Source organism: Pimephales promelas, chromosome 22 (assembly GCF_988280905.1).
Source record: "Pimephales promelas chromosome 22, fPimPro1.hap1.1, whole genome shotgun sequence".
NCBI lineage: Eukaryota > Metazoa > Chordata > Actinopteri > Cypriniformes > Leuciscidae > Pimephales > Pimephales promelas.
Window position 1 is genome coordinate 12,374,473 of NC_142790.1, and position 26,575 is coordinate 12,401,047.

The 26,575-nt window shown below is 38.2% G+C and overlaps 1 protein-coding gene across 9 annotated transcripts in view; it reads left to right on the forward strand.

Moving 5' to 3' along the window:
* kmt2ca (lysine (K)-specific methyltransferase 2Ca) overlaps positions 1-26,575 on the forward strand; it is a 207,954-nt gene that overhangs the window by 114,388 nt on the left and 66,991 nt on the right. For 8 of the 9 annotated variants that reach the window (XM_039666622.2, XM_039666620.2, XM_039666621.2 and 5 more), the window contains 4 exons: positions 751-914; positions 12,705-12,809; positions 13,949-14,775; positions 20,750-20,869. In XM_039666622.2, coding sequence (XP_039522556.2) covers positions 751-914; positions 12,705-12,809; positions 13,949-14,775; positions 20,750-20,869 — 1,216 coding nt within the window. The remainder of the gene's footprint in view (positions 1-750; positions 915-12,704; positions 12,810-13,948; positions 14,776-20,749; positions 20,870-26,575) is intronic. The other variant, XM_039666626.2, reaches the window with a different exon arrangement.

Sequence of the window (26,575 nt, forward strand, 5' to 3'; positions counted from 1 at the left end):
TACATTTTTGGTATGTTTTGGCTTACCTCAAGGGCATCCAAGATAGATGTTTTTTTCCGCAGTAGTTTCAATTTTGATATTTTTATGAACCGTTCTTGTCTCTCAGTCATATAATGGAGGTTAATGGTCACCACCTCAAAGAGCATGCACAGAGAAGTCCAAATTAAACATGATTTAATGACTCGTAAATGTAAGTACACACTGATGGCCTAAGACACGAAATGAGCAGTTTGTGTGAAAAAACGAACAGTATTTATATCGTTTTTACCTCTTGTAACCACAGCCACGTCCAAGTGATCTGAGTGCGTGGGCGTTTCTGTCTGCACAAGCGCCGGAAGTGATCTCTCATGCGTGTACGTCACGTACGTTTTGTGTCTCAGGCCATCAATGTGTACTTAAGTTTACCAGCCATTAAATCATGTTTCATTTGGACTTCTCTGTGCATGCTCTTGGAGGTGGTGACCATAGACCTCCATTATATGACTGACAGACAACAACGGTTTGACCTAAAAATATCAAAATTGAAACTACTGAGGAAACAAAGACACCTACATCTTGACTTGGATGACTTGGAAACATACCAAAAATTTATTTCAAAGTGAATTATTCCTTGAGCACTAGAAATTCATGTAATGTAAAGGTTAACAAATACTATCAGTTTAACAAAAATAAATAAATACAAAACAATGCAATTACGCTTTCATCTCGATTGGGTCATCGATGGTTGTTTGTTGAATTTTTCTCTATCAGATGGGTTCACGTGGACTGTGGGAGGCAGGAGGGTGCTGACCCTAACAATGAGGTGCAGGATGGGTACACCTGCAGAGTGTGTAAGCAGGTTCAAGAGGAGAGCGGGCACAATCAGCCCATCAGCAGCCAGGAGCCTTCACTCGCTGACCCAGAGCCAATCGAGGGTGAGTACATGCCTCTCAGCACTCCACACACTTCTGATGTTTTTGTTAGCCTTGCAGTTGGCTGTATTATAGAGTACTAGAGTGCTGTTGTAGGAAAATGTCATTTATTTTGCATTACTTTAGAGCAAAAACTATCCTAAAATGTATTTAAAAATGTATCCTAAAATGGTTGGGGAATCTAAGTGTTGGGACAAACTGCTCTATGCATAGAACCTGGCATATTGTGATACATCAGTGTTGACATAGCGCAAAAAACAAAACAAAAAAACTAAAGCGTTTATCCCTAGCAAATTACAGGTTTCATATTACAGATGCTATGTAGTCACATGCATTTTTTTGAATAGCATCAACTGTGATTTGATTGGTTAATGTTTACACCTGTAATTTAGTGCTGAACCCTTGAGATTAAAACAATGAACATAATTGATCATTAGATCATCACCAATCCTTTCTTTTTTTCTTTAACACACTATTAAACATGCTTATAAATCTAAACATTTTAGGAAAAGGTTTCCTTTTTGTATTTAATTTTGTTATGCTGTGTGTTTGTTATAAAGTTCCTATGTATTATAATTTCTTTATTTCTGTTGACATGTTTGCATAAAAGGTATATAACTAAAATCAAAACTTGGCTTTTGTACCAATTATGACTGTAAATACATACAATTATAGATTTGGAATATTAAGTTGGTCTCTTTATTTTCACGCAATTTCCATTTCATACATAAAATTTCCAACATATCAGTTCTTCCATGGAATAAGTCTGTATGTTTAACCAGTTCTCCATGCGAGTTGATTTTGTAACTCATGTTGAGGTATTGTTTTCCTGTTGACTTTGCCAACTGCTGTTGATCAACTGTAAGTTGCTCTAGGCTGGGTTTTTGTGATGTTAGGCACTCTTCATTAGTCACAGAGGCTCTGTTGAGGCTGCAGCATTTAATGTGTCAGAGATGTAATATGTGGGCCTCTGTGCCGTCACTGATTGTAATTACAGTGTGTTTGTCAGTTCAGCCAGAGACTTGAGCATTTGAGCTGGTTGAGAAACACCTCTCCCATATCTTAATACATCATTCATAATCTGCCCTAAATGAGCATTTGCATATTTCAGTGTCATGTGTTTTGGAGGAAGGACACATGGGGACTGCATACTCACTCTCTAGTACAGTGTGAAGTCAGCATGAAATGAATGTGGCCCTGTTTACTTTTTACATGTACTCAAAGTTTGTCTTTGTAATCTCTGAAATGACTGTCCACCAATCCCTGTTGTTCAAATCACGCCACTTCACGTTTTCTCTAGGGCTTGTCAAACGATTAATCGCGATTAATCGCATCCAAAATAAAAGTTTGTGTTTATATAATATATTTTGGGTTCACTGTGTATAATTATTTTATACATATGAATACACACACATGCATGTATATTTAAGAAAAAATATTATTCATATATCAAATATTTATATTTAAATATACATTATATATAAATCTATATACATATGAAAATATTTCTTAAATATATACATGCATGTGTGTGTATTTATATATATAGAATAATTATACACAGTGAACCCACATACAGTATATTATGTAAACACAAACTTTTATTTTGGATGCGATTAATCGTTTGACAGCCCTAGTTTTCTCATTTAACATCCAATCTCACCTGGCGATACTTCACATTACAGAAGTGAAATGGTTTGCAGATGCCATTTCGTGTTGACTTTGTCTTGTTTTTGAGTTCACCAGGGAGAATCGGGTTAGAGATTTTATACTTTATCTTTTTTGTTGCACACTACAAAGCTCTCTAAAAATGCTGTTGAAGAAAGAAAATGAATCGGCTTCCTGTGCTCGTGGCCCCAGCTGGTGAACTATCGTCAAGACCTTGGAAGCTAAAAGTAAATCTTATTTTCTTTGGGCCCATTATTAGGAATTGTAATGAGAATGGACTCTTCCTGTAGCCTGATGGCAAAGAGATGAATTTGCAGTGAGCCTTTTGCGGTTGTTGCATCCCCCAACTGCACCTTATTACCAATGATCTTATTTTCTTCCTGTGGGCCTGTGGTGGGGAGTTGATATATGTTGGCATGTGGTTGGCAGAAAAGGATACAATCAGACCCGGTTGTAAGGGCTCTTTGTAAAGCCAGTCATGCCAGCAGCAATCCACTGGGCCACTGCCAGCAGTTAGAGGAAGCAATCATCCCATTGTTGGGCCCCCAAGAGAGACGGCTCTAATCAAGACAGAGACGCCCACCTGTTAGCCAACCCTACCACACCCCCACTTCCTGATAAACACGCTGAGTGCACACATGCACACGTACATTCTGGGGTTGTCACGACACGAGACGCAATTTTAGTAGCTGAACTTTCACAGCAGAAACATCACCGTTCTCATTGCCAATATTAATACCACAACAAAAACTTGCATGCTACTGTAGTTTTTAAAAGTTCATTCAATTAAAAATAATAATTTGAAACATTAGCTGTCAAGTACAAAGTACTTTGTGAAGTAAACATTGGTGTAACAATAAAAAGAGGGTAATTATTGCCGCAAAGAGAGTAATTAAAATGAACAAAAACAAAGAGTGTGATAAAGTCAGATAATTAAAAACAATATACAGCCAATAGACTAAAAAAGAGGTCATTATTGCTGCAAAGAGAGTAATTCAAGTGAACAAAAACAAGAGTGTGATAAAGTCAGAAAATGAAAAACAACATACAGTCAATGGACTAATAGCATCACTGGACAACTTGACTTTTCAATGTCGTGTGTTTTGAAGGAGGGACAATTTCGGACCGCATATTTCTTTCGTCCTTCTCTGATACAACGTGAAGTCGGCATGAAATGAAAAAATCTCTTAAATGACCGTGCATCCGTCCATTTTCTTATTATACATTACATGTTTGCAGATTCATGTGCAACACTTCATGTTGACTTTGAATGTTATTCAAAATTGAATTAAAAATATTATCTTTCAAGTACAAAGTACCTCTCAGTGAAGTGAATTCAATATAAATTTAATAATAATTAGGGCTGTGCAAAAGTTAATTGCGATTAATCACATCCAAAATAAAAGTCTGTGTTTACATAATATATTTGTGTGTGCTCTATATAATTATTTTGTGTATATATAAATACCTATGCATGCATGTATATATTTAAGAATTATTTGCATCTTAAATTCTGTATATATTTATAAATACATAATCTATATTACATAAATATAAATATTTTATATATGAATAACACATTTTCTTAAATATATACATGCATGTGTGTGTATTTATATATACAGCACACACAAATATGTTATGTAAACACAGACTTTTATTTTGGATGTGATTAATCACAATGAATTTTTGCACAGCCCTAATAATAATATAAATTAGGCCGTTGTTTGTTTAAACCGTCAGTAATTACATAAAGCGTTAAAAAAATGGTTCATGGACAACTTAGGAAACAATAACAATACAAATCTTCTTTGTGCTGTTCCTTGAGATTGCAATTATTTTTATAATAGGGATATGCTAATATTTTTGTATCTTTGCTGGACTGACTGACAGACAGAATTCAAATACCAGATTGATTTATGTAGAACAGTTTTATTTTTGGTTTGTTTTTTCACTCTTATTTTCTGTATCAGCTAAGGATTGCACCAAGTAGTTGATTGGTTCTGTCACTAGTTGATGAGTTGTATACTGTATATAAAACATGTTGAAGACTGAATACTGTATAGCCAACCCGGTCTCATCCCAAGACGTCATATAACTGACGTTTTGGGACGTCTTTTGACCATACGTCAATATTCGCCTTTTTAGGGCCCCCTTAAACGTCGGTAGATGAGGTTATGGGATCCTAACTCTACCCCAGACCTAAACCTAACCCTAAACCTAACCCGTCACCTAACTGACGTTAAAGGTAAAGCGTCAGTTGTATGACGGCCCGGGATCGCCATCTACCGACGTTTAAGGGGGCCCTAAAAAGGCGGATATTGACGTATGGTCAAAAGACGTCCCAAGACGTCAGTTATATGACTTTTTGGGATGAGACTGTGTTAGTATAGCAATATGATTCTCTCAGTTACTACAGAAAAACTGCAATGGTAAAAGTCCCGACTTGTAAATAAAAGAAGCAAACGGTAACCACAGCTACAGCTGCTTTTAGAAGCTCCGCTTCCCATAGAAACAATTGTGCGCTTAAACATACGCATTGGCTATACCAAGCTAAAATGTATACTTTTATTGTTATTTGAGCATAAAGTTCTGTTCACTTTAACACTAATGTTCAGCACAAATATTAGGTCTGATTTTCTTATGTGATATTTCTTGTCTGTTCAGGCCTTAGTAGTGGAAAGAAATGGCAAATGGGGTGAATAAAATCTCTCTGACAGTCGGTGGCACTTTTAGAAAAGGGAAGCAAGTAACTCAAAATGTTTTAAACCACCATTTTAGATTTATATTCACTGTTATCAAACCCCAGCAAATAGAGAAGAGAGTCGGCTCTGGTTTCTTCCAGAACAGAAATACTATGTTCATGAGCAGCACCAAATAGTAGTTTTATGTAAAAGCGGCGGCTCTAGGCATGTGAGCAACTTCTTAATGATTGGCCAGTTGTCTTCACCGCGCAATGGAAAAAAGCTAAGAACCCTTTATGTAAAAAATATGTATACTATATATTGATGTCATGCAAATGTCTGAACAGAATCATTGATAAAAATGTTTATCGCACGTAATTTTTCCAAGGAATATTCACTTTAGTGTGAACATACCTTAAAGTGTCATTTTTTTGAGATGTTAACAGATATGTACAGGTTGCACATCACTGAAAACAACAATAGCACTTGTTTATTATTAAGGGAAAAGTGGTTATTTTTCATTTTTCCGCTTGGTCAAAGTTGAACCGACGTCATGAAAAAAAGAGGTATATGCGGTAATCCGGAGTGGTGATTGGCTGCAGTGGCTTGAACAGTAATAATATACGTCAGCAGTTTCTGAGCATTATTAATGAGAAAGAGCTTGTTTAATCCAATCACTGCACTGTATTATGCAAGAGATTGCATTACAGCTGAAAATTGTCACGAAAGACCGGTTTAGAGCTGTTTTTTTTTTTTATCTCCTCTGCCTGTTGACTGTTTTGACACATGTGTCGTAAGTGTGTGTTTCCTCAGCGCAGTAGCACAAAACTGTTATTTGTATTTTCCTTCTATGCTGTCAGGGCTGAAGTTTGACTACCACAACATGAGAAATATGACTAACAATGTAAGAACACTCGACACTTTCAACGTTGATCATATAGTTCATATATAGACTGGAGCAAGGTTTCTGGACATATTTCATATACTCTAAGGAAGCAGCGCCGTGTATTTTAAGGTTTTTATTGGTTTTCTCCCCTCTTCCCACCATCTACACTCCCACTTTCCCATAGCTTTACAAGCCCATTTCTTGAGATTTTTTTACAACAACTAGTTGTGAACGACCAGGCTGAAACCAGAGGTTTACGAAATTGAGGTATTCTCCATTGACGTGAGATATTGCCCATAGGAGTTGGCTTATCATTCGCATAGCAAGTCGTTTGCAAACTTCACTGCATGTGCTTGCGGGTGTCTGAGATGAAGTTCATCCAGAGTGTTCACATACAAACCAAACTTTTTGTGAACCATCCTGAAAATAATGCAGTGTTGCCCAGAAGCGGTCAATTGGGGGTCATTCATTACAATGCAACAAGCAGTTTCTGGCAAGTCAGCCACTAAGGTCAGCAATGCTCGTGAGCCATTCACGTAAGGTAAACATTGACTCATCAAATATTTGGGTGCTTTTCTGGATGACTGGTCGACTAACGTATATCGTTTTTGAGTCCATATGAGTATCCTTAGTACATTCATTAGCAGGTAATTATAGAACCTCATTATGTGTTCGTCACATGTTTGAGGGGGTATTTTCCCAAGGGTGAGGTAAAACGACTCCACCACCCATCTGAAGGTTTTTGTTGCCATGGACGCGTGATGACATAAGTGATTCATCCTGACACTGCTGAAAAGAACCATTGTCACGCTTACTCACATGACCCAGTTTACAAACAACACGCTCACCTGTGCTCGTGCACAGATGACTGATGGCGCTGCATAGCTGCTTTGAGATCAGCTTCTTTCAGGAAGCTACTGTATGAAGTGTTAATCTGTAAGGCTGGAGGCCAGAGCCCGTGACCGACTGATGTCATATACACACTGGGAATGATAAATCCTTTTAAGTTCATCTGCTTTGCTCTCAGGCGGCGTGCAACGCTGCCGGGTGACACTACCAGGTGAGTATTGACGAGTGAAGTCAGTGTGAGGGCTTATGGGAGTTGGCGGACCCTGAGGCACACCCGATCAGGAATAATAGGTGTTTGAAACCCAGCGCCGGTGTTCAGAATCAGCCAGCAGGACTTGGATTGTGTCAGTATCGTGTAATAAGCTCCTCTTCTCCCTAGTCTGTCCAGACGGACTGCAGTCATTGTGCATCACTGCCTCGTGACCTCAGCGGCCTTTCCTCCTTTCTGAACTCTACATGACCACTGAGGTATCCCGAGGCATTTACATGGTTTACATGCTGCTCCTCATGGGAAGCTTGCCTTATCTTGAATCTCTCTCTTTCCACAATCCGCCTCCACAATCAACCTTCCTCTGATACGTTATTGTTTGTGTTGTTTTTTTGGGTGATAAATATATCGTTGACGGGATATTGAAAGATGAAATGTCGATTATCTGGCTTATGTATACTGATAATATCTGAATTTTAATAACACGCCAGTAATTGTGTTGCACCTTTAGGCTGGTCGCCATCCATCATAAAATGCAAAAAAGGTGACCACAACGCAGTGTATTTACTAATTTGATTTTTTTTTTTATTCCGTAAAAAGACGGGGTGTTATGCTGCGTTCCAGGCAGGTTTTTGAGCACGTAAATCACGACTTTAAACCACGACTTTGTAGCATTCCAGGCCAGTCATGGCGGACGCAAGGGATACCAGAGCGCAAGGAATTGTGGTAGCTAGATGTAAACAAACCAGCATGGCGGACCTTACGGGGCTTATGCGCATTTGTAATAATTTCTGTCGGGATATATTATAATCATTTCTTTAAGGGAAACGGAGGAGGAAAAAAGGGCGCATAAGGCAAGATAAGCCGTTATACCTTTTATTTTACTTAATTTGTATATTTGGAAATGTATTTGGTATTCATTTAGCACTCAATGGACTGAAAACTAGTAAACGTTATATTGTCCTAAAGTGTATTCTCACCCTGTACCACCTGCAGGAATACTGCATCCGTAGGGGCTGCCATTGTTGTTTTGTATGGTTTTGTGGGCTATGTGATGTCAGAGCTCGTACCTGGGAGTACGTCGATCTAGTACGAGTTCACGGCAGTGGCGTAGCCACGAGGGGGCCTGGGTGGGCCTAGGCCCCCTCATTTACATGTCCGGTCCCCTCAGTTTTCTGATTGCTTAAAACAAAAAAAAAGTTGTTTTATTAGGATTGATAGATTGACCAATCAAAATGCTGCGCGGTAAAACGCGGCTTATTTTCAAACTTGATTTGTTTATATAACGTGTTGCGCGTAACGTACGCTGTCATCTTCATCTTTGCGTGAGAGTTAATATATATGCCGTGACAATGGCATGCGCTCAAACTCAAAGTACAATATTACACTTTTTTTTTAAAAGCACGGAAAGATCAACTTGATATATATAAATAATGTTGCCCCCTCATTTAAAGACGGGACCCCCCAAAAATAAAATTCTGACTACGCCCCTGGTTTACGGGTGGGAAGTCATTAGTTTGACTGCCGTTCCAGTGCACTTTCACGTGTATAAGGTTGGAAAAACACGGGGTACAGGTTGCCTGGAACGCAGAATTAGACACCCCAGTCTACTTGAAGTGCTGCAAGTTCTTAGTGTTCTTATTTGTATAGTTATGGTTTAAACTTTCCTTTTTTTTTGGCCGCAGTAATCGTGTAGTAGAAATATTTTGCGTTAGATTTATATTAATTTGTCTAATGGCATTAAGATGTATTAACTCACTTACATTTATGTCAACAGTATAAGTTACAATTCAACAGTATTCAACAGTAATTCAACAGTATAAGTTACATTTAAAGGGATACTCCACTTTTTTAGAAATAGGCTCATTTTACAACTCCCTCAGAGTTAAACAGTTGAGTTTTATTGTTTTCGAATCCATTCAGCCGATTTTCTGATGTTTAGAAGAATATCAGTAACCAGGTAGTTACTGGTCTCATTGACTTCCATAGTACATTTTTTTCCTACTATGGAAGTCACTGAGACCAAAAACTCTATCAGAATATCAGAAAATCGGCTGAATGGATTCGAAAACGGTAAAACTCAACTGTTTAACTCTGAGGGAGTTGTAAAATGAGCCTATTTCCAAAAAAAAAGTGGAGTATCCCTTTACGTTTTGCATGCCAAACTACCTTGCACATTTTCTACAGATGATGTGTAACATAAGTGTCCATCTTCAGTACACAACTTGCAAAGTAAAGTTATTTTGAGTTAGAATTTAATTATGAAACTCAACATATCTGACAAGCTTATTTTATAGTAGTTAAGCATATTAGAGTGTTCTTTCTAGGTTTGTTGTAGTGTTCTTTGTCTGGGGGGAGAGTGATTATTCTCTAGTCTACACTATGACTTGTCTGGTTAAAAATAGCTAGCAGCTCTAAATTAGTGAGGCTTTCATCTTTCCTGTGCTGCTAGTCAATTGTAAGTATGAAGACATTATCAGGACATCAGTCAACCTCACTTCTCTTTAGCACTCTGAATGATGGCAGTTCTATCCTTACTCTCTGATGGTTATCTTACACCCCAGGTTACATTCAGATTCAAGATGTTTTCCTTGTGTAATACAGATTTTACATTGCAAACTTATTAAAGGGGGTCATTCAAAATAGATTTGTTCTTGATCTTTGGAAAAAAAAGTAGTTTAAAGGGTTAGTTCACCCAAAAATGAAAATTCTGTCAGTATTTACTCACCTTCATGTTGTTCCAAACCTCTATGTGTTTATTTGTTCTGCTGAACACAAAGGAAGATATTCGGAAGAATGTTTTAATCAATCAGATCTCATTCCCCATTGACTACCATAGTATGTATTTTTTCCTGCTATGATAGTCAATGGGGAATGAGATCTGTTTGATTAAAACAGTTCATTTTTGGCTGAACTAACCCTTTAATGTACAATTTAATAAATACTGTATTCACTCCTCCCCAAACCATTTGTTAAAACTAAACTATGAAATGCCTAATTTACACACAAACACCTATTCGTATTTTTTTTTTCTTAGTGGGTTCTCTTTCATTCAGTCTACAGCCCATATATTTAGGTCCATAGAAGTTTGAAATCCTGCATTTGTAAGGTTTCGCATTAGAACACTGTTCTAATACTGTCTTGCATGTGAGTGGAGAGCATTGCTTGTGTTTGTTTATTCATTTTTGTGTGCCCTGTATGAGACCATCTCAGCAGTGTCTAACAAGAGCAGCGCTCGTGAATGTGTTGTCATGGTGATGCCTGGCACAATGGGCCACAGTGGCAGCTTGAGTATTCCTGTTCGTTGTTTAGAGTGAAGGAAGCGCAACAGTATGATGGAGGAGGGGACATTTTATTTAAAATGTTGATTAAATAATAGTAGAAAATAATATGTATCTGAATGAATTATGCATTTAGTTGCGATTTAGGTTTAAAAATGGTTGTTCTGTCAAAGCATCTCATCTGATTGATGGTGTGAATGGTCAATTTAAATATAGGTTTAATATTCACGTTCAGAGATGCCAGATTTTGTTATGGTACAGGTTTTGAAGATAGCACACAGGTCGTTAATGGTTTCTAAATGGTTGCTTGTTTGATCTCTTTAAGGAGCAGGACATAAGCGATCATTGTTGTGGCCTTTGTCGAGTTATGCACTAAACCTCAAGTTACTACAGGCCAGGAGATTGAACCTGTAATAAGTTTGTGGCGCCATTCTGTGGTTTAACTCATGTAAAAGTCTCCACTGCACTGACCATAGTTGTGTGGCAATAAGATACTAGCCTACCCTGTGTGTTAGATTCTTTTGTGCATGTTATGATGCAGTTTGGGCAAAGATCTGATTACCAAACCAGTTTATTTTAATTCTGGAAAACAGTTGGGAGTTAATGACAAGAATGTCCAAGATTAAGACAGTTTTCTAGGGATGGGCAACGATTAATCACATCCAAAATAAAAGTTTGTGTTTACATAATATATGTTTGTGTAGTGTGTATAATTAATTTGTATATATAAATGCCCACACATGTATATATTTAAGACATATGTGCATGTATATATTTTATATATATTTATTCACAATTAATATTATATATAAATATAACTATTTGATATATTAAAAACACATTTTTCTTTAATATATACATGCATGTGTGTGTATTTATATATACAAATTAATTATACACACTAGGCACAAATATATTATGTAAAAACAAACTTTTATTTTGGATGTGATTAATCGTTGCCAATCCCTAGAAAACTGTCTTAATCTTGGACATTCTTGTCCGGATGACATGGCGTCCCAGTTTTCCAAAAAGAACTTCAAATTTTGATTCGTCTGACCACAGAACAGTTTTCCACTTTGCTAGTCCACTTTAAATGAGCCTTGGCCCAGAGAAAACACCTGCGCTTCTGGTTCCCGTTTAGATATGGCTTCTTTTTTGACCTATAGAGCTTTAGCCGGCAACGGTGAATGGCACGGTGGATTGTGTTCACTGATAATGTTTTCTGGAAGTATTCTTGAGCCCATGTTGTGATTTCCATTACAGTAGCATTCCTGTGTGTGATGCAGTGCCGTCTAAGGACCGGAAGATCACGGGCATTCAGTATGGTTTTCCGGCCTTGACCCTTACGCACAGAGATTGTTCCAGATTCTCTGAATCTTTGGATGATATTATGCACTGTAGATGATGATAACTTCAAACAATTTTTTCTCTGAGAAACTCCTTTCTGATATTGCTCCACTATTTTTTGCCTCAGCATTGGGGGAATTGGTGATCCTCTGCCCATCTTGACTTCTGAGAGACACTGCCACTCTGAGAGGCTCTTTTTATACCCAATCATGTTGCCAATTGACCAAATAAGTTGCAAATTGGTCCTTCAGCTGTTCCTTATATGTACATTTAACTTTTCTGGCCTCTTATTGCTACCTGTCCCAACTTTTTTGGAATTTGTGGCTCTCAAGAAATCCAAAAGGAGCCAATATTTGGCATGGCAATTCAAAATGTCTCACTTTCAACATTTGATACGTCATTTATATTCTATTGTGAATAAAATATAAGTTTATGAGATTTCTAAATTATTCCATTCTTTTTTTACTCACAATTTGTACAGTGTTCTAACTTTTTTTGTAGTCAAATCAAGTCAAGTCACCTTGATTTATGTAGCGAGTGTCCAGCTTAAGTAAGTTCAGTGATGGTCAATTTAGTTAATTTATCTGTACAGCTGCTCTGGAGAAAACAGTGATGTCATCGTCCAGCTCAGTTCAGTTGTCATACAATGGTGTCATTGCAGGCAGGTCAATATTATTGTTGAATAAAAAGTGTCCCCAACTAAGCAAGCCAAAAGCCAAAGGCATAAAAGGCTTGTATTTTCCAATAAATTAAATTGAACAGAAATGTATGTCATTGTGGCCCCTGTGTGCCTGTTCAGAATACATCGGACAACTATTTTGTCCCACATTTGTTTCCTTGTGCAACTTAACACTTCCCTTTCCTATCTAGATGTCTTCATGGCTGTTGAAGTTAATGAGGCTAAGGGGGAAGTGGCGTTGGAGACGGAGCTCAGGACTAGTCCTCTTCCTACTCAGCCAGAAGAGTTTCTGTCATGTAAGTTAGTCTTTCTCAGCATAAAAAAGACCAAAGCATGCACATCACTGGCAAAAATATGCTAAGGGTTGGGAGCATATTGGGTCGACAAAAAAACAAAACAAACAAAAAAACAGAACGTTCTGCACATCAAAGCTCCAAAAATATGCAAAAAAAAATGTAATAGTGCACTCACACACAGTCTTTTAAAATCTTGGTTTCTGATTACTGATGTTCAGAAATGCAGGTTTTTAAAGATCAGCTTGTTTACCCACACAGTAAAGACTGCAGGGGAAACGTAACATGTTGTGACATCTTGTTTTTTGTTTTTTTTTAATTAGCAGTATGAGGATGTTTGAAAGTTGTATAAGTAAAATGACATTGTTGACAGTTGCTGCATCTATAATTGGCAAAAGGAACTTAAAGGAGTAGTTCACTTTTAAAAAAAATTTTTGCTGATAATTTACTCACCCCCATGTCATCCAAGATGTCCATGTCTTTCTTTCTTCAGTCAAAAAGAAATGAAGGTTTTTGATAAACATTCCCAGATTTTTCTCCACATAATGGACTTCAATGGGAACCAAACGGTTCAAGGTCCAAATGAGAGTTTCAGTGCAGTTTCAAAGGGCTTTAAACGACTCCAGACGATGAATAAGGGTCTTATCAAGCGAAACGATCGGTCATTTAACAAATAAATAAAAAAGTTTACGTTTTATAAGCACAAATGCTCACCTTGCTCTGTTCTGTGATGTGCGTTCTTGACTCTCCTGTTCAAACTTGTTCATCAAAATGAACGAATCTTTTTTCGAGTCATGACTCGAAGGGTCCAAATAAGACCCTTATTCATTGTCTGGAGTCGTTTAAAGACCTTTGAAGCTGCACTGAAACTCTCATTTGGGCCTTGAACCGTTTGGTTCTCAATGTAGTGCATTATATGGAGAAAATCCTGGAATGCTTTCATCAAAAACCTTAATTTCTTTTCGACTGAAGAAAGAAAGACATGGATAAGTGAACTACTCATATATACACACTATATATATATTTTTTTTTTACTTGTTTTTTTTCTCTCTGTCAGTAAGTCTTGTCCATAAACATGCGTAGTGTTCTGTATTATTGTGTTTTCCTGCCACAGAGTTCTTAGGTTTGTGTTTTTGTTGCAGCTGCTGAACCTCCCCAGGAGATCCAGGTTACAGTCACTTTGACAGAGGGTTCCGAACCTCCTCCATGCTCCTCTACTTTATTGGGTGTACCCTCCCTCTCCTTTCAGGCCTCTACCAATTCTGAAGACCAAAACCAGGAACAGACTCTCATTGGTGCTTTGGAAATGGGGAAGGAAACGGAGGATAAACTATCTGAAGCTACAGAGGATGAACCTGAAGCAGATGTTTCAAAAGCTCTTCCTGCTTTGCCAACCAAAGAAACATCACCCAAACTCTCTCGAGCCCAAGAGGAAGAGCCTATGATAGTCTGTCCCTCAGACACCTCCAATATGAAGGATAGAATGATGACAAATGTCCCAGAAGCCCAGAGTGTTGTGGAGGAAATCGAGCAGGGACAGAAACAGGACCGACCAGAACTTGAAGAGAAGGAGGTGTTAGATCCCGTGGTCACTTGTATTTTACCTGAGCCTGATAGTGTCCCACTGGTTGCAGAGTGCAGTCCTACAGTGGAAATGGACACTACACCTGTCAGCGAGCACAGTTTCTCCAGTTTTAGCTCTCCCATTGAGGATAAGAGCCTCGTTTTGAAGCATTCCCCGGCAATGTCGTCCGAGGGCTCGACCAAGTTGACCCAGTCCCCGTTTTCCACTGAAGCCTCGCCCAGGGAAATATCTCAAAGCCAGACGCCAACCCACAGCCTGAATCCAGCTCCTTACAGCCCCGGTGTTTTCAACACCACCTTCTTCCCTCTTACACCCAAGATTGGTATGGGAAAGCCAGCCATCTCCAAGAGGAAGTTCTCTCCTGGAAGGCCAAGGGTAAAGCAGGTAAAAACTCCTGTTTTTTTTTTTTGGGCTGTTTGGAGAAGGCTCCTGGTTTGCCTTGGTCTCTTTAAGACACTGATTCTGTCTGTGATCCACATTTTTAGCTACACAGTAATTATTCCTTTGCTCTCCATGTTCCTTCGTCACATTGATTAGTGCCAGAGCGTTGCGTGTATTAATTACCATGTAAAGGCTCTTACTATGCTCTCTCTGGCTCTGTCTCTGACTCGCTCACTCATTTTTTTTTTCTAGCTCTCTCTCATGCCTTCCAGTCCCCCCCCCCAATCCCCCCTCTGCCCTTCTCAAATACATCACTCACATTATCCCAAGAGAGAGGGAGCTGGGAGTTGGCTCCAGAGCCTGGGTTTATGCTAGTGAAACATAAAGGAGTTTTTTTGGAGGTGGGGTAATTCGGATAAATGCTCACTGAGCTGGAAAGCACAGCACAAACCCATTTCCCCTTTGAGCTCTGGTGAAGGGAGGATGCTGAGAACTCCTACTAAGTTGTCATAAATCTAAATTAAACATGGTTTTGCGGTGTCTTTGTGTCCAAGAGAGTAAACTTCAAACTACAATTAATTTACGCATTCTTCGAAACAAAGAGTAGAGTGAGTTATCTCCCGTTTATCTGGTGGTCACCTTGGCATCTCATTTTGGGAATGCTTTCAGCGTCTTTGATCTGATTGGCAGAGCATAGCACAGCTCCCAGCAAGGCTCAGGCCACGTCTATGCAAGTGTGTTAATGGCAACTTGGCAACTTAAAGTTCACCCAGAAATTATAATTGTTGTTCCAAACCTATAGACTTTCACTCATGTTCTTGAAATGGTCTTGAAGATATTTTTAATATTCATAAGAATCAAGTTGTTTAATCCAAGATTCAATCTTTTGATAAACAGGTTTAATTTATGCTTATGTATTTATATATAAACAACATTGATCAGTACATATACAGAGAGCTCAAATATGATGAGAAAGCTCTAGATTGCTTGATGCACAAGATCAAACCTCACTGGTTCTCGTGGAAACTCAAACATGGTCGTCACGCAGGAAAAAAAAAAACGGTCCTGGCCATCACTTTTTTGCCCGTTCATTTTGTTTTGTAGATGAATGAAAGTCATATGTTTGGAATGACTTAAGGGTGAGTAAATGATGACCACATTTTCACTTTTGGGTGAACTATCCCTTTAAAAGGGGCTGTAAGTAATTTCAGCTAATTTTGCTAACCTATCACGCCCGTTTCACGCATACTCCGTTTGCAGTGCGTATTTTGCGGTGCGTATACAGCAGTGCAGCGATCATTTACGCTATTTTTGGTGTGCTGCACACGCTGAATTAAAGTGACGGCGTGTAGTTTGTCGTCAAAATGAACACAAATTGACATTAAAATGTAGTCATTTATTTATAAATGCATTTAATTAAATAAAATGTAGTAATCTCACTGTAAATGCATTTAATTAAATGCTACAATTTTGCACTGTTACCTTTTTACTTTAAAGGGATAGTTCACTTTGAAATTAATTTTTGATGTGTTTTAGCTTATCTCAAGGGCATCCAAGATGTAGGTGTCTTTGTTTCCACACTATTTTCAATTTTGATATTTTTAGATCAAATCGTTCTTGTCCGTTGGTCATATAATGGAGGTTTATGGTCACCACCTCAAAGAGCATGCACAGAGAAGTCCAAATTAAACATGATTTAATGACTTGTAAATGTAAGTACACATTGATGGCCTAAGACACGAAACGAGCGGTTTGTGTAAGAAAACAAATAGTATTTATCTAGTTTTTACATCTTGTAACCACAGCCACGTAAAACTGATCTGAAGGCACGGGCGCTTCTGTTCGCGCAAGCGCTGGAAAGCCCCGGAAGTGATCTCTACATCTTGGATGCCCTTGAGGCAAGCTAAAACATTTCAAAAATTAATTTCAAAGTGAACTATCCCTTTAATATAAGTACATGGTTAAATTTTACCACTTGCTTAAACAACTTGGCCTATTATATATTTTATATAGAAGTAATGCTTTGAATAGCCTAATACGTTGTGTGTATGTGTACAAAGAGAATCGCACTGGCGACAACTTTTTTTTGTAAATAAATGTTGCTGATTACTTCTGGATTTGACATACGAATGTGTTTGTGGTACAGCCGCGGATCAGTTGCACACTGCAAACGCAGCATATGTGAAAGCACTGTGCTCCTGTACCGTACACGGAGAATGTGTGAAATGGGCGTTACACATCCTGTCTCCAAAACTTAGCCCTCCAAAACAAGTCTGTAAACTTGATGTCAGCAAACCCAACACATTGATTCACAAGCAGAGAGATTTTCTGATTATCTAGTTTTCAAAATTTCTAAATGTGTTGACAGTCTAGCAAAATGTAACCAACGGCTAAGCACTTAGTGCTTATATTTGGACACTGTATTTTTGGAACTATATGATGTGAAATTGAATGTCTAGAATAGTATATGTATGTATTATTCATGCTAGTTTATATGGCTCTGGTTGTTTTTTCCCTCTGGAGTATGTGCCATCTGGGCACAGTGTAATTTGAAGGGTGGGCAGCTGTCATTGGCTCCAACTGAGGTTTCCGGTTTGGTGTGTATAAGTGCGTTCATGAGTGTATGCACACCCCTGTGTTATCATGTGTGCATAAGAGAGGGATTTCGTTTTGTTGTGCAAATGAGCTTCTAGCGTTTCATCGCTTTCTTGAAGTAACTCCCGCTGACTCTCTTCAGCGACGATCAGGCGTGCTTTGCGGTCTGAATTTTGAAGAAGTTTCAGAGTCATATTGGGATTAGCTTGAGTTTATCATTTGGAAAAATGTGTCTGCTGGTTGATAGTTTTCATATTGCCACGTGCATATACCTTGTTAAAGTGGCTTTTGGCACCTACCAATGCGTTTAAATTTTTCACCTCTCCATTTATTTTACATTTTTCCCTTTTGAAAAGCCCAAGGGCAGGAAATTAAATGCATACAAAGACACACCCTACTTTATCAACATACTCTCACCGAAATGACATAGCATGGTCATTGATTTGCGATTAAAGGCATCAGCAATATCAACATCATTATTTTTTTTTTAATCACTGTCAATTAAAGGAGTTCATTTCAAAAAAAAAAAAAAAAAAAAACTTTTGCTGATAATTTACTCACCCCCATGTCATCCAAGATGTCCATGTCTTTCTTTCTTCAGTCGAAAAGAAATGAAGGTTTTTGATGAAAACATTCCAGGATTTTTCTCCATATAATGGACTTTACTGGGAACCAAATTGTTCAAGGACCAAAAGACAGTTTCAGCAGTGGCGGTTCTACTTTGAATTACACCCAAGGCGAGACCCCCTTCGAGCGCAACCCCCCCCCCCCCCCCCAAAAAAAAAAAAACAACTTTGCATATTAGAGGCTACTGTAAAAACTCATAATTAAAGTTGATTTTAGTTGATCATTATGAAAAGTATTAGATAATATGGTGACCAAAATGATCACATACACAGAATCTTGTTCAAAAAGCCTAATACACAGTGAAATCAATTCACCAAGTTAATAACATTAAAAATTTGTTTTAAAGGAGTGTCTTTCATTTTACCTATTAAACTTAAAAAAAGGTTAACACACAAAAAAGGGTTTTATATAAAGATAAACCTCATATTTCAGCATTTAAATCATCTCTATAAAAAGAATGAGTCAATAAAGATACATTCCTGGCATTTATAATGCACAGTAGCTTATCTTTTATTATTAATAGTAAAATTCGTACCGATTTTCCCATGGCTGTCGTTGCTATAGAACCATGCACTCATTACACTGCGCTCTACACAACGACAAAGCAGTTTTAGTAGCTAATGTATTTCCACCACAGAAAAACGCTTGCTGTAGCTCTGCTAAAAGATTTATTTACGGAGAAGAGAAAAAAACACCCCCAAGTGTTTGGGTGCACGTGCACTCCCATACTGAAAAGTTTATGAGCGCGCTCCCCGTGAGCGCATAATGAGCGCGCTTCCCGTGCGCCTATTTGAAACATAGAGGATTTGAAATAACGACCTCGAGCGCGCAAAAGACGCGATACGTGAACTAATCAGGAGATCCCCTTGACATCGCTTCTGCGCTCGGCACCTTCTCAGCAAGCAGGGCGCAATTGTAATTATAATTACATAATTACCAATAATTGAATCGAAATGATAAAAAATAGAAAAACTTCGCGGCACAGAGTATTTTTTTTTTAACTGCTCGTGCCGCCCCCCACGTGACATGAAGAAATGCCGCCCCGGGCGACTGCCCGGTTCGCCCGTGCCTAGAACCGCTACTGAGTTTCAGTGCAAACTGCAAACTGTTCAAAGGGATTTAAACGATTCCAGACGATGAATAAGAGTCTTATCAACCGAAACCATCGCTCATTTAAAAAATAAATAACGAAGTTTAAGTTTTATAAGCTCAAATGCTCTGTGTGACTCGTTCGAACTTGTTCATCAAAATGAACAAATCTTTTTTCGAGTCAATTTGTTCATTTCGTTTGTTAAATGAACCAAATGACTCGGAAAAAGATTTGTTCATTTTGATGAACGAATTCGAACAAGAGAGTCACGAACGCGCATCACAGAACAGAGCAAGGCGAGCGTTTGAGCTTATAAAACTTAAGCTTTGCTATTTTATTTTTAAACGAGCGATCGTTTCGCTTGATAAGACCCTTATTCATCGTCTGGGATCATTTAAAGCCTTTTGAACAGTCTCCAGTTTGCACTGAAACTGTCTTTTGGACCTTGAACCGTTTGGTTACCAGTAAAGTTCATTATATGGAGAAAAATGCTGGAATGTTTTCATCAAAAACCTTCATTTCTTTTCGACTGAAGAAAGAAAGACATGGACATCTTGGATGACATGGGGGTGAGTAAATTATCAGCAAAAGTGTTTTTAAAAGTGAACTACTCCTTTAATCAAATTATAGTTTTGTTGTATTCATTTATTTATTTTGATGTCTTTATTCACAGGCATGTTGGCATGATGATATTTGTTTGTTTCTCAGTTGTTCCCTTCACTCACTCTGAGAGCTTTTCGCTTTTTTTATTCCATAATAACAATTCTTGGGTTCTGTGTTTAAGGAATGGTAATTTGTGTCTTTAAGTACTTTTGTTTTATTAGGAAGCAATGTTCTGAGTTCAATACAAGTTACGTCCAATCCACATCAAGCATTTGTGAGTTACCACAGAAAATAATGTTAAATAAAGAAAAAATGTCAATGGAAATGATAAACGGTGGCCTTGTGGCACGTTTATTTGAAAAAAGTTGTCGTGAGACATTAAGTTGTGTTGAAGCTCAGACATTTCTTTAAAGTTTGAGACAAAACGATACATGACAGCAAAAAGGGAAAAAGATTAACCAACCAATGGCTGTTATTTATTATTTATAATTCTAAAAAATAATTTTCATTTTGTAAAACAAAACATGCCTTGTGGTGTTTGTGTAATGCATTGTAATTACAAAGACGAACCCTCATTAGCTCGTTAAACAGGCTAAATGCTCCCCATGACACTTTGCGCTTTACAAAATTCTAAAAGAGCTGCTTGTTGTCATGCTGATATGATCAGGCTTGTTTTGTGCAAACAAATAATCAATGTTGTTTCCATGGAGGCTGACGCTCTATAAGGTGTAGTAATAATAAGGACTTACTGTAGCAGACTTCCCCTACAAAGTAAAACTCGCTCAAAGGCAAATTCTCACATTTGCTTCTCTTAGAACAACATCAAGCGTTTTGAATAACATCACTGTCATGTTTCAGGTATTTGTCTCAAACTTAATATCTCTCTTTATTAGCTTGGTATGATGCATTTGTATAAAAGCATTGCATTCATTTGACATGCTGTGTTCTTGTTGCTGGCTTTCACATTTATGTTTGCTGCATTTTGTCATCCCTCATCTTCCCCTCATCATCAATACACCACCCCCCACCCCCCTCCGTCTCTTCTCCGCCGCTTTACCTCAGGGTGCATGGAGTAACCGTAGCGCAATGAGCTCGCCTTCCTGGTCTCCAGAGCGCTTGGAAGCCTGGGACAGCCCAAAGACCAGGCCGATGCACGGGCTGCCCATCTGGACCATGAGATTGGTAAATGTGGGGGAGGGTGTTGAAGGGTTTGCCCCCTGTAGGGGACTGAGCTTTTAAAGGATTAGTTCACTTTTGAAAAAACTTTTGCTGATAATTTACTCACCCCCATGTCATCCAAGATGTCCATGTCTTTCTTTCCTCAGTCGAAAAGAAATTTAGGTTTTTGATGAAAACATTCCAGGATTTTTCTCCATATAATGGACTTCAATGGGAACCGGATGGTTCAAGGTCCAAAAGACAGTTAATAACTGTTTCAGATGCAGCTTCAAATGTCTTTAAACGATATCAGCTTTTATCAACTTTTCTAAGGACAAATGCTAGCCTAGCTCTATTCTGTGAGGCGCGTTTGTAACATCACGTAATACGTAATTACGTTCAAAAGGTCACGGGCGACGTAGCCGGAAGTACAGAATCAAAATCGTCCGACATCGTTGTTTTACCTTTTAATTCCTTTTTTGTAAACAGCGTTTGAGTTAGTTTTCACGTTCAACCTATGCGTTCAACTTGTAAACACTCTGACTCTGTACTTCTGGCTACGTCGCCCGTGACCTTTTGAACGTAATTACGTACTACGTGACGTTGCAAACGCTCCTCACAGAATGGAGCAAGGCTAGCATTTGTCCTTAGAAAAGTTACATTTTTGGAATAAGCTTTGAAATAACCGATCGTTTCGCATGATGAGACCCTTATTCATCTTCTGGTGTCGTTTAAAGACATTTGAAGCTGCATCTGAAACTGTTATTAACTGTCTTTTGGACCTGAACCATCCGGTTCCCATTGAAGTCCATTATATGGAGAAAAATCCTGGAATGTTTTCATCAAAAACCTAAATTTCTTTTCGACTGAGGAAAGAAAGACATGGACATCTTGGATGACATGGGGGTGAGTAAATTATCAGCAAAAGTTTTTTCAAAAGTGAACTAATCCTTTAAGGTGGGTCTGGGCTGGTTTAGTTTAGTTTAGAAGGTAAGATCAAATATGGTGTAGAGGTTATCCAACACATTCTCATCCTTTTGCGTCATATAGGTGACGCCATATAACATTTCGTCGAAATACTACGCACATGGCACCCTTTAGCGTCAATATAACACGCACTGTTATGGGTAGGTTTAGGTCTGGGGTAGGGTCTGCTAAAGGATGCCACTCACCTGTATGACGCCTTGGGTTCTGCATGTTTTTTTGATGCTAAAGGGTGCCATGTGCGTAGTATTTTGACGAAATGTCATATGGCGTCACCTATATGACGCCAAAGGATGAGAACGGGCTCGGTTATCATACCTAAGATGGCTATGAGAATGTATTACTTAACAATGTGAGTCTGTTACATGGATTTGTTATAAGTGCAATGTACAGTCATTGATAGTAGTTTATGCATCTTGTTCATGATATATTATGTTAATTTAGTACTCATCCAGCAGTAGAAGTCCACTACAACCAACAATACAAAACACTAAACAGGGCTTTAAAAACAAAAATGTACCTATTTTTAACATGACATGCTGTCTTAAAGGGATACTACACTTTTTTTTTCTTTTTTTTTTAGAAATAGCCTAATAGGTCGCTATTAGGTCGCTATTTTTTTTAGAAATAGGCTAATAAAATCACTAATAGGATTTTACCACTCCCCCAGAGTTAAACCATTGGGTTTTACCGTTTTCTAATCCATTCAACCGATTTTCTGATATTCAGAAGAATATCAGTTACCAGACAGTTTCTGGTCTCATTGACTTCCATAGTATATTTTTTTCCTACTATGGAAGTCAATGAGACCAGAAACTGCCTGGTTACTGATATTCTTACAAATATCGGAAAATCGGCTGAATGGATTCGAAAACGGTAAAACTCAACTGTTTAACTCTGGGGGAGTTGTAAAACGAGCCTATTTCCAAAAAAAAAAGTGGAGTGTCCCTTTAAAAACATAATGCTCATTGTGTGAGATTCTAAAAACCAGTGTGAGACAGCACACTAGCCAAAGGCTTCGTTCGATCTGATACATATTATATGTGAACAGAAAATTATACACATGGACGAAGTGGCTGCTGTTTTTCAGGGATACATTGAAAGAGGGTTGTCCATAATATACAATATCTGCTCGTGCTTTTTAAACACAACATGAAATCAAAAATTGCCCTATTGACCATAAATGTCCCTGGTCACAATTTATCATCTCCTGCCGCCCGTTACTCTTGATGTCAAAATGCTGACATAAGCAAGGCCGAGTGATCAGGCAAACAGTAATATCGTAGTGTTTCATCCCCTCATGATTCTATTAGATGTCTCACTGAATATTATTTGTCACTCACATTACAAAAGTGAAATGCAATGCGATTTGCTACGTTCTGTTGTTCTCCATTTAACTTTTCCAAGATCACATTGTAGATTACTATAATAAAAGTTCTATGATTGCATGTTCATATGCATGTGCATGAAACACCAGAGTTGCACCCTTCCTATTGCAGCAGTATCTCATCAGAATTGCTGTTCTTCTGTGTGGCTGCACTCAGGCAGATTTAAAGAAGTGCCTTCCTTAACCCTAGTCTATTTTTTCCCACTCCATAATTCATTTCTGCACAAATTAGACTCAGACTGTAAAGGCGATGGAGTGCGCCAAGCTTCCTTAGGCAATCTCTCTAAATGAAGTTGACGTCTCCTGTCTGAGTAGTGCTTCTTGGCTACTGTGAGGTAATTACCTGGGAGGAAGTGGGAATTGGGCCAGAGCTTCAGCCTCGATGCAAACGCAACGTGACACCTTCAGAAGCAGGGCAAGTTGGCGGAAGCCTGGCCTGAAATGTGATCTGTAAGTCAGTGCAGTGTTCAGGGAGTTGAACTGAACCCCAGAGGGCCAGGTCTTGGGATAGATGGATGGATGGATGAGTTTGTATCACAAACACAGATGCAATTAGTTTGGTGCCGCCTCGAAAGTTTTCCACCGTGTCAAGCTAGGTTATAGGTGGATAATTATTTCATCTAAACAGCAAAAGCATTGTTTAACCAAATCAGTCTAGCAAAAGTACCATGTGCTGTTAGAGGATAATTTGTGTGCATTTCTATTCAGTGCGAGAAAAGGGACATTTGTTTTAAAAATCTGGTACAAAATTGCTTCAACATTTTCATTTTCAACATTCTTTTTTTTTTAATGTGTAATGTTGCAGTTTGATCATGAAAAAGGCCTGCAAAGTTGCGAAGCACAAAGTCCACTGTTTCTAAAACCCCTGAAACACCTCGGTTGTAGTCTTGAGTTTTGAACAAGTCACGATATTCCTTATTTAAATTTCCCACTCGGTTCCCCTGAGTTTCCTAGCCGCTCCAACTCCAACTTAAGTGGGCGTTCCAGTTGCTACTGGGATTGAAGTATTTCTCACTTCCAAGGACAAATGGAACACACTATAAATACTTTTGAGTTGTTCCATAAAAAGTTAAGACCTCATCGATAAAAGTCTATTAAAGTCTATTAAAAAAAAAGTAAAGATGGCTTTGTCAAGCCATCATAACTAAATGGGCCCTATTTTAATGATCTGAAACACAAGTATCAAGCGCGAAGCGCAAGTAACTTTGTGGGCAGGTCTTGGACGCTGTTGCTATTTTACCGGCGGGATAAATGACACTTGCGGCCGGCGCAAGTTTAAAAGGGGTTGGTCTGAAGTAGCTACATTATTCATATGTGTGGTTTGGGCATAATGGGAAACAACATTCCCTTTAAGAGCATGATGAGCGAGGTGCACTTGTTCCATTGCGCAATTCTATTTTAACGGCGCATTTACACAATCTGCGCCGTTAAACAATTTCACAATTTTGCACAATTTCACAATCGTTCACAGCCGAGGAGATCGATGTTCTCGCCAGGACTGGAAAAGAAAGAGAAGTGACATTGGGGATGGGACATACCCACCCAAATTAGCTTGGGTTAAACATGCTTATAATAATTTGGGTAAATGTGTAAGCTTTATGGCAATTTTATTTCCATCATCATGGACACAAAAATGATTTCCCTCGTGTTTAAATATTTTTTTTTCTTATAATAATGTATCATTTGCAAAAGTAAAATGCATCAGTAGTTCACTTTTTTTTTTACTTTTGCTGATAATTTACTCACCCCCATGTCATCCAAGATGTCCGTGTCTTTCTTTCTTCAGTCGGAAATAAATGAAGGTTTTTTATGAAAACATTCCAGCATTTTTCTCCATATAATGCACTTGTGGAAACCAAACATTTCAAGGTCCAAAAGACACTTTCAGTACAAACTGCAAACTATTCAAAGGACTTTAAACGATTCCAGACGATGAATAAGGGTCTTATCAAGCGAAATGATCGGTCATTTAAAGAAAATAAATTAAAAAGTTTAAGTTTTATAAGCTCAAATGCTCGCCTTGCTCTGTACTGCGATGCACATTCGTGACTCTCCTGTTCGAACTCGTTCATCAAAATGAACGAATCTTTTTTCGAGTCAATTCGTTTTTTTGAATAAACCAAATGACTCGGAAAAAGATTCTTTCTTTTTGATGAATGAGTAAACTACTTTAAAATAGCATCTGGATGTATGCGCAACGCACCACTTTAGACTAGTTTTTTTTTTTCTGGTCATTGGCTCAGTTGTTTTCTGGAACTGCAAAAAAGCACTAGGGAATGTTTGCGCCGAAACACGCCTCGTTTTTGCGCTGACCCGCCCAGGGAGTGCAAGTTAAAGGATTACTTCACTTTTGAAAAAACTTTTGCTGATAATTTACTCACCCCCATGTCATCCAAGATGTCCATGTCTTTCTTTCTTCAGTCGAAAAGAAATTAAAGTTTTTGAGGAAAACATTTCAGGATTTTTCTCCATATAATGGACTTCAGTGGGAACCAGACGGTTCAAATTCCAAAAGACAGTTTCAGTACAAACTGCAAACTTGTTCAAAGGGCTTTAAACGATTCTAGACGATGAATACGGGTCTTATCAAGCGAAACGATCGCTCGTTTTATAAATAAAAAACACAGTTTAAGTTTTATAAGATCAAACGCTCGCCTTGCTCTGTTCTGTGGTGCACGTTCGTGACTCTCCTGTTCGAACTCGTTCATCAAAATGAACAAATCTTTTTCCGAGTCATTTGGTTCATTCGGTGAAAGAAACGAACGAATTGATTCGGAAAAAGATTTGTTCATTTTGTTGAACGAGTTCGAACAGGAGAGTCACGAACGTGCACCACAGAACAGAGCAAGGCGAGCGTTTGATCTTATAAAACTTAAACTTTGTTATTTAAAAAAAAATGAGCGATCGTTTCGCTTGATAAGACCCTTATTTATCGTCTGGAATAATTTAAAGCCCTTTGAACAAGTTTGCAGTTTGTAGTGAAAGTTTCTTTTGGAACTTGAACCGTCTGGTTCCCACTGAAGTCCATTATATGGAGAAAAATCCTGGAATGTTTTCATCAAAAACCTTAATTTATTTTCGACTGAAGAAAGAAAGACATGGACATCTTGGATGACATGGGGGTGAGTAAATTATCAGCAAAAGTTTTTTCAAAAGTGAACTGCTCCTTTAATTTCCTAGTTTACCGACGTGCGTCTGTGGAGGGAAAAGTCCGCTTTGCCCAGGTGCAAAATAGGAATGATAAATGCGTCAGTGTACAAAGTCATTTGCGCCGGGTGCAAGATAGGGCCCAATATGTTACATGAATGCTTGAAAGGGAGATAATTCATTATTATTATTATTTATTTTCTTCAGAGAAT